Source organism: Loxodonta africana, chromosome 18 (assembly GCF_030014295.1).
Source record: "Loxodonta africana isolate mLoxAfr1 chromosome 18, mLoxAfr1.hap2, whole genome shotgun sequence".
NCBI classification, from domain to species: Eukaryota; Metazoa; Chordata; class Mammalia; order Proboscidea; family Elephantidae; genus Loxodonta; species Loxodonta africana.
In genome coordinates this window covers 70924015-70932659 of record NC_087359.1, presented here as the reverse complement: position 1 = coordinate 70932659, position 8645 = coordinate 70924015, and the positions used below count along the sequence as shown (strand labels likewise).

General features: G+C 57.1%; 2 protein-coding genes across 3 annotated transcripts; one reads left to right on the top strand and one right to left on the bottom strand.

The window, feature by feature from the left end:
• Positions 1-1718: 1718 nt before the first annotated feature.
• Positions 1719-5459, top strand: SLC25A35 (solute carrier family 25 member 35). Its single transcript, XM_023556165.2, has 5 exons — positions 1719-2156; positions 3559-3624; positions 4089-4241; positions 4601-4735; positions 4880-5459. Exons 1-5 carry the CDS (start codon positions 1782-1784, stop codon positions 5051-5053), a joined length of 903 nt encoding a protein of 300 aa, XP_023411933.2. The 5' UTR covers positions 1719-1781; the 3' UTR covers positions 5054-5459.
• Positions 5436-6939, bottom strand: RANGRF (RAN guanine nucleotide release factor). 2 transcript variants are annotated; one of them, XM_010596603.3, is made up of 5 exons: positions 6711-6939; positions 6505-6621; positions 6164-6299; positions 5954-6039; positions 5436-5718 (listed from the first exon to the last, which is right to left on the bottom strand). In XM_010596603.3, exons 1-5 carry the CDS (start codon positions 6785-6787, stop codon positions 5595-5597), a joined length of 540 nt encoding a protein of 179 aa, XP_010594905.1. In that variant the 5' UTR covers positions 6788-6939; the 3' UTR covers positions 5436-5594. The 2 variants fall into 2 exon arrangements, with proteins under 2 accessions (XP_010594905.1, XP_003416961.1); XM_003416913.4 differs by having other exon boundaries at positions 6143-6299; positions 6711-6938.
• Between the last annotated feature and the right edge of the window lie 1706 nt (positions 6940-8645).

The window sequence follows — 8645 nt, the reverse complement described above, 5'->3', positions numbered from 1 at the left end:
TGTGAGCTCTCTGCCTCCTCCTGCCCCAGGTGGCACCCTATTCCCCCTCCTTCTTTTTCCAAGCTTTCTCCTTCAACCCCTTTCCAGCTAGCTTCCCTAGTCTCTCGTCTCCGAAGTTCTTCTGTGATTAACCATGCCCAGACTCATCAGCAAGGACAAGAGACTGGAATCTCAGGATCCCTCCTACCACTTGCTAACCCCGTGTAACCTAAGGCCAGCTAGAAAATCTCACGTTGCCATCTAGTGGATTCCGACTCATGTCAACCCCACGTGTTACAGAGTAGAACAGCTCCAGAGGGTTTTCCTGGCTGTCATCTTTAAGGGAGCAGCTCTCGAGGCCTTTCTTCCGGGGTGCCGCTGGGTGGGTTCCAACCGCCAACCTTTAGGTCGCCTTTAGGTCAGTGGTGGAGCGCAAAACGTTTGTACCACCCGAGCCAGATATAGGGGGATCAAAAATCCCTGTCCTGGCCTGCCCTGCCTTCCACTCCGGGTTGCTGGGAGGAGCAAAAGCTTTGGGATGTGACCACGCTCCCTCACCATCCCTTCAAGCCTCCCTCCTTCGGTTCCCACGCCCTCCACGGCGCTAGAACCCACAGGCATTCTACACAGCCTCGGGAGATGTGTCCCGTGCAGTAGGGACGTCCCCTTTCGCCCCGCGGATGGGGCCGCAGCTTCCGGGCTGTCGAGACGCGGGAGCGGGAGCCGAGCTGGGAGTGGACATCAGGGCTAGGCCGCCACTCCGAGCCACGACCCTGGAGAGAAGGCGAAAAGGAAGAGAAGTAGCCCCAAACATGGGGGACTGCTGCGTCGGCGCTCCGCGTCTGCGCCCGTCCAGGCCTCCAGGCTCCAACCTGCTCTCCCCGCCCGTAAACACACCTCCACGACCGGGGGCAGCCCTCCCGAAGCTCCGAGTCCGCAGCCGGGGCCCAGCCTGCGCGCCGGGGCGGGCAGAGTTAATTCCAACCGCTTGTCGCTCGGTTCCGGGGGCCGGGTGGCCCAGGGTACCTCCCATTGGCCGCGAAGCCGGCTCGGCGCTGACTGGCTGAGGCTCTTGGCTGTGGCCCTCGGAGGCTCCCCATTGGGTGCCCTGCTCCAGTGACGGGAGCGTGGCTGCCCGGCCAAGGCAGGCACCCCAGGCGGAGCTGCTGCAGGCGCCCGCAGCTGCCTGCCGACTGACGCTCATCCCTGGCCGGAGCCCCCTCTTCCTTCCCGGATCGAGATCTCGTTGCTGTCCTGGGGACACCACCGGATTCCCGTCCGGATCCTTTTCCTCCTTAACCTGTTGGTTTTCTTTTTCCTTCCTCCCCGCTTTCCCATCTTTCAACTCCGCGATTGACTCCCCTACTCCTGGCCCCCGTAGCCAGCCATCCTGAGCATCCCACCTGCCACCGTTCTGGCTCCTGCCCCTCCTTAACCTCAAGCCTCACAACCAACAGGGCCTTCTCACTAGACTCTCCTAAACCCTTCTTTCGTCCCTCTTTGCCTCCTCCTGATCCCCAAATTCCAGCTAACCCTTGACCTCTTGACATTTGGCTGGCACTCTTGACTCCAGACCTCTCAATTCCTATCTTCTACAGCCTAGACTACTGAAACTGGGGTCTTCCCCTGACACCCCCCCCCCTTTCTGAGGCTCACTGTGACTTTCCTACTCCCGGCCAGTCCCCACCGTCACTGCCCCGGCCGGTCCCCACCGTCACTGCCCCGGCCGGTCCCCGCCGTCACTGCCCCGGCCGGTCCCCGCCGTCACTGCCCCGGCCGGTCCCCGCCGTCACTGCCCCGGCATGGACTTCCTGCTGAGCGGCCTGGCAGCGTGTGGGGCCTGTGTGTTCACCAACCCCCTGGAGGTGGTGAAGACCCGGATGCAGTTACAGGGAGAGCTGCAGGCCCCGGGCAGCTACCGGCGACACTACCGAAGTGTCTTCCATGCCTTCATCACTATTGGCAAAGTGGACGGCCTGGCCGCCCTGCAGAAGGGCCTGGCCCCTGCCCTCATATACCAGTTCTTGATGAATGGCATTCGACTTGGCACGTACGGGCTGGCTGAGTCTGGGGGCTATCTGCATACAGCAGAAGGCTCTCGCAGCCCTGCCCGCAGCGCAGCAGCTGGGGCCCTGGCTGGGGCCCTGGGAGCCTACTTGGGGAGCCCCATCTACATGGTAAGAAGAGGGATTCTTCCTGGGACCTTTGGGGAAGACCCTTGGTGCAATGTGGGGTCTGGGCCTTCACGAGGGTGTAAGTGGCAGGGTATTGCCCTACAACTAGGGGAGAACATCAGAAAAGGCTTTGGGGTCTTCCAATCTGCCCTATACACACCCATCCAATGGATTTGGTTGATGTATTCATCGAGATTACAGGCTGTGGAGTAAGCCTTTCTGGGGTTCAGATCCTGGCTTTGAAAATTACTAGTTGTTAAATTTCACTTGCCACATCTGTAAAATGGGAATAATCGTAGTCCCCTTCTTATATGATTATGAGGAGGACTGAGTGAGACAAACGAGATGGCACACGTAAAGCATAGTACAAATCCTGGGACATAATAAGCATTTGATAGTATTTTTATTATTATATTACCTGATACTGAAGCTGGAGGTGGATTTGTTTAGGGAAGGACAAGAAATCTGAATAACATACATCATCAGTACAGGGGCATCCCGGGCATCGCAGAATCACAGTCTCGCCGTCTGCCCCTTTGAGTTCATCTGGAGTAGGTAAAGGGCTGGGAGCCTAAGGCCAAGAGAAGGGAAGTGACTAGCTCAAGGTCACACAGCTGATTATTGCTAGGACTACCTGTACCTGTTGCCTTCAAGTTGACTCCAACTCATAGTGACCGTATGGGACAGAGTAGAACTGCCCCCATAGGGTTCCCAAGGCTGTAATCTTTATGGAAGCAGTTTGCCACATCTTTCTCCCATGGAGCAGCTGGTGGGTTCAAACCTCGACCTTCTGGTTCACAGCCGAGCGTTTAACCGCTGTGCCAGTGGGACTCCTTTGCTAGGACTAGGCCATGCCTATTGCTCCTGGAAAGACATTGGGAGACAGTGTGTTCTGCAGGAGGGAAGGCAGGCTAGTCTCACTCCGAGGGTGTGAGATTCAGGGACAGTGGCCTCTCCAAAGTCAGTCATGGCCAGGTTTTGCCGGTGAACCCTCATAACCTGCCCCAAAGTCTGATGGGGAACCTGGTCCTTGTGGTTGCTGGATATCTGGTCTGGGAACAGGGGCTGCTGTGAGAGGCTGGTACCCAGGTCTTACCTAAGGGGAGCAGTCTTAGGAAACGCTGCTGTTATCCAGCCGTTCCACTCTCCTCCCCCACCCCCAAGGGAAGGAGGATGTGGAGGAGGCTGGGGTGTCTTGCTGTGCTAAGATCCATCCCCTTGGCCTGGAGCCAAGAGACACAGAGTCTCATGACCAATTTGTTTAGTGGGAACAACAGTAATTATCAGATTAAAAGGATATTCTTTGCTGAGAACCCTATAGAAGTGTGAGGGAGTCAAGCATTTGGGTTTCTGAAACGGCAGCATGGCCACTGGGGCATAGGCTGTGACACTATCTTGTCCTCAGGTAAAGACACACCTACAGGCCCAGGCAGCCTCAGAAATTGCAGTAGGACACCAGTATAAGCACCAGGTGAGGACTGCCCAACCCTTCAGCTGCTGTCCCTGCCCATTCTCTCCCATTCCCCACCGCCTCCCCCCGGCCCCAGCTTTCTGCCTGTTACCAGACAGCTCCCATCCCAGCCACTGCTCTGCATGGCTCCTCAGTTCAGCCCCACTCTCCCCATGCAGTCCACCCAGACCCCCTTTCCAAAGTGTACCCCAGTCCCTCTAGTCTTCTGCACCTGTTTCTCCCATCCTGTTCTCCTGACCTGCTAATGTCCTCATCTCCATACATCCTGCCCCTATTCTGGGGGTGGGGAAAGAGGGAACAATGGGGTGGTAGACAACTGAAGGGCCACTGTCTAGCTCTAAACCCACATGGAACCAGTTGTCTAGACGAGTTCCTGTTAAGAACCCATCCTTGGCGGTGTCAGGAGGTGGTGATCCTGACACTGGGGTAACTGAACCCCGCCCCCATGGTCTTCCCCCCACCAGGGCATGTTTCAGGCGCTAACCCAGATTGGCCAGAAACATGGTCTGGTGGGGTTGTGGCGCGGGTCCTTGGGCAGCCTGCCCCGAGTTATCATCGGTTCCTCCACCCAGCTGTGCACCTTCTCATCCACCAAGGACTTCATAACCCAGTGGGAGGTACTGCCCGGGGAAAGAGGTGGGCTTTCCTGGGAATGAGGGAGGGGAGGGCAAGCTGAGGTGGACCCTAGAGGAGGCAGTGCCAACATTCAAATGTGAGGGAGCAGCAGGAGGGTTGGGGGTCATTGACTCCTGTCAATTCTTGACAATTCTTTTGTCACTTCCTCCCAGAAGGTATACCTTAAGTCCTCAGGGCACCCTGTCCTTCCTCCTTCACAGCTTATCACACTGTTATAACTGGTGGAGTGTAAGCTTCCTGAGTCACCAACTCTCTACTGTGTACCCAGCACAAGGTCTGTCCTGTCCTAGGTGTTGAATGATTGGCTGATTGACAAAGCCCTTCCTCCCTCTCCTCCTAGGTGTTTCCTTCCCAGAGCTGGAAGGTGGCTTTGGCGGCGGCCATGGTGAGTGGCATTGTGGTGGTCCTGGCCATGACACCCTTTGACATGGCCAGTACAAGACTCTACAACCAGCCCACAGATGCTGGGGGCAAGGTAAGGGAGTGTTCTGGGGTGCAGGCAGACATGGGAAGCCAGGGAGAGGGGAAAGCAGGTTGTGGGTGCAGGTGAGGCCCCTGTTGGGCTCTGACAGATTCCTTCCTCATGCTCTCCCTCCCTCCCTCCCTAACCTGCTCTCAGGGTCTCATGTACCGGGGGATACTGGACGCTCTGCTGCAGACAGCTCGGACGGAGGGCATTTTTGGCATGTACAAGGGCATAGGTGCCTCCTACTTCCGCCTGGGCCCCCACACCATCCTCTCCCTCTTCTTCTGGGACCAGCTGCGCTCCCTCTACTACAAGTACACCAAATAACAGCCACTCCCTCATCTCCACCAATCAGCACTCTTTGGACACTTCTGCCTCCACTATTAGGTCCTGGGGACTTCTGACCAGGTGACCTTTCATCCATTGAGGGGGACAACCAACCCCACTCCCATCTGTTCTCTCAGGGTTCAAATCACTACAAGGGATAGTTTTCCTCCCTTCCTCCTTGGGTGTTGTGGCTTCCCTACCCACCCCTTGTACACCTTACACCCCTCTCTCAGGGCTAAGCCAGTCACTCCAAAGGGTATTTCTTCCTCTGCACTGCTGGCCTTGGGTCCCTCCTGCTCCCATGCACAGCTTTAAATGCCCCCTCCAAGACCAAAGGGAACAGGGAGTAACCCAGGTGTCCTGTTAGATTCAAAGACAAAGATTATATTGATTATAAAGGAAGTTTATTTCTGCAGAGTGGAGGTGTCTTATGTTTAGGCACAGGGAAGGAATAAGGGGAAACCCAGATATCCAGCCCCTGGTACCCCTGCATTAGTGGGCCCCCAGGTCCTTAGCAGCATCACACAGTGCTTCACCATCTTTACTGGGGACCAAAGATGTTGGGATCGTGAAGGGTTAGACTGGTCACCAGCTGTTCGAAGTCACCCAGGCTCCAGGGTGGGGGTGACAGATTTTCAGGGCCAAGAGATGACCTGTTCTCAGGGCTTGGGGGAACACATGGAGAGAGAACATCATCCAGGCTCAGGTTTGGAAGTTCCCACTTCCTGTTCCCCAGGGGACCTGGGTATCTGAGACCTCAAACCTCTAGCCCTCTCTCTCGCTTCCTTGGAGGACCTCACCAGTCAGTCTCCCCGCTCTGCCCTTCCCGGCCCTATTCTCCTGGGGACCCAGCCATGACCAGTCACCCGCCTTTTCCTTCCACCTATCCTCCCTCCTTACGGGGGCTGATTGAAGGTGAGCAGGAGATCCGTCTGGTACTGGGTCAGCCGCATCAAGGCCTGGTGTAGTGTCACTTCCTTTGCTACCTAAAGGGATTAGAATCAGGATACTTACCTGGCCCCCAGGGCTACCCTTTCCCCACCACCACCCTTCCCCCCCCCGCCGCCACAACACTCCCCCAGCCCTCACCTGCTGGTTTTCCTTAGCTACCTGCTGCTTGCCAGAGAGGACCCAGGCCTCCTGACAGCTGCCCCCCAGAGCCAGGTTCTCCAAAGGCAGGGGCTGCACAGCCTCTACTTGCGCAGCCCTAGCCCCCTGCACCCCGCCAACGTCCTCAAAGTGGTACCTGGGTTGGGTAGAGCAGGGTCAGGGAGGGTCATCTCTCTCCGTCCCCCCACCCCCACGACATCTCTAAATCCCTGGCTGGGATCATTTCCGGCGGTACTGCCCTTGGAGTTCTCACTGCCCTGATTAACCATCATGTCACGGGCCCCGCCCACTTCTCTGGCTCCGGCTCTCCCATTGGCTGGCCATGGGCCCGCCTTCCTCACCGCGCAGCCGCCTCGCCCCGCACGTGGGCCTGCAGCTCCAGAAGTTCCACGATCAGGCTCTGGTCTGTTGCGCAATGGCAGAAAACTTCCTGATTGTCCGGGACCGGTCGGAGGTCACTGGGGAGAAGTCAGGGGGTCCCTAGCTGACCCCCGCCTCTTCCCGCAACCCACCCGGTCGGCCTCCACCGGCGCCCCGGCCTCCTCACCTTACGTCAATGGCTCCGGCGGGGAGGATGGCGGAGAAGGAGCCCCCAAACAGCGGATAGTTTCGCGAGGGCTCCATGGACCCGAGAGTAGGCGTGGGCACTAGAAGGACTTAACAGAAACCCGCGTGGGGCACGGGCGGGACCCCCTAGAGCCCGGCGGCATCACCTCGCTCGGTTCCCAGCCGCCACCGCCGCCTCCCTTCGGCCTCAGCTCGGGCCCTTTAAGGCTTGGCCCCGCCCCGCGGCGAGCTGGCCAATCGGCGCCCGCGCCTCGGGGCTCCGCGGGGCCGCCGGTGGAAGCCTCTTGGGACAGCGCTGGCCCGCGGGGTCGTTCAGGGACAGGGTGTTTGGCTTTGGATTTGTGACGCGTCCCGCTGTCACTATCCTGCGCCCGCCAGCCTCCTCCTTTTAAAGGGGAAGCACTTTTTGGAAGATCGCCTGAGACTCTCCTTAGGGGCCCTGCTCGCTCGTCCGAGAGGTCCGAGTCTAGATGGGGGTCTCTTGAGCCGGGGGAGGGTGGAATCCTTTCAGAGTTTCCCGGGGCCTCCCGACGGCGAATGCGCTGGAAACTAGACCGCTAATTCCCGGACCCAGTGCAGGGAATTAGGAGAACAATGGGGCCAGGTGTGAATCCAGATTAGGATTCCGGCCTCATGCCTTCCTGAGAAGGAGACCCAACCAGAGGATTAGATGTCTAATCCCCCTCAAATCTCCGCCTTGGGAACGCGGTGGGGACCTCGCACACGTGGATGAAAGGACAGATTAAATTCTGTTGTTTTTCTTTGCAGATTTTAGGCCGTGCTTAAAGTTTCAGCTCGAGTGTCTCCTCCCAGTTTATTTCTCCATTCATCTTTGATCCCCAGCACCTGGCCTAGTGTGCAGAGCATAACAGACCCATTATGTATTGTTGAGTGGTGGAATAAACCCATTAGTGCCAATTGTTGGAATGTAGGGGACCATTCATGCCCTCAGGGGTTCTAGATGTCACCTCCTTCCCACCCGCAGTGTGACAATTTTATATGGTATACGGCTTTTTTTTCTCACCGTGGTCTTGTAACTCCCACCAAATAACTAGGTGGGACTATGCAAATAAGGTACTTGTGGCCCACCAAGGGGATTAGATACCTTGCTAGTAATGCAAATAAGATGCATGACACCCTTGCGGGGGTATGACCATGCAAATAAGGTGTATGGAACCCTAACAAGGGGATTGGTCAGTTTTGCCACCCACTAGGCTTAAAATGAGCCATCCCAGAGGCAGACGGGGGGACCTCACTACCACCAAGAAGAAGAAACAGGAGCAGACTGCATCCTTTGGATCTGAGGTTCTTGCAAGGAGAACCTCCTAGACCCAGGAGACAGCTGTAACACTGGCGATGGCACAAGACAGCAAGAAGTGGCAGCAAGTGTGGCAGAGAGCTGGCAGCAGCAGGACCAGGAGGCCAGCAGGAGACAGTGTGGTAGGCTTCCCAGCCTATTGAGTGAGAAAGCTGAGCACCTTCGCGTAGGAGCCTTGCTGGTAGAGTAGAGTACCTCCATGCGCTTGATGGAGTTTGGCTCACTGACTCACAGGGTAAGAGAGTTGAGCACCTTTGGGCAGGAGGCTTCGTGGCAGAGTGGGGTGCCTCTGGGGGCTTGTCAGTGGAGCTAGGCTTGCTGACCCACAGAGCTAAAGAGCAGAGCGTCTTCAGGCTGAGGCTTACTAGTGGAGTGGGGTGTCCCCGGGCACTTACTGGTGGAGCTAAAGAGCTTTGTAACACTTGCCCAAGCAGGGCAGAGACCAGGCTGAGAGGCCAAAGGCCAGAGAGAGGCCTGCCTGTAGGCATGGCCGAAGAGCTGTCCTGACTGAAGAACTGTATCCTGAGTCGCTCCTGATCTTGACTGTAACCTGTTACTTCTCTGATAAATCCCATAATTGTAAGTATAGCCTGTGAG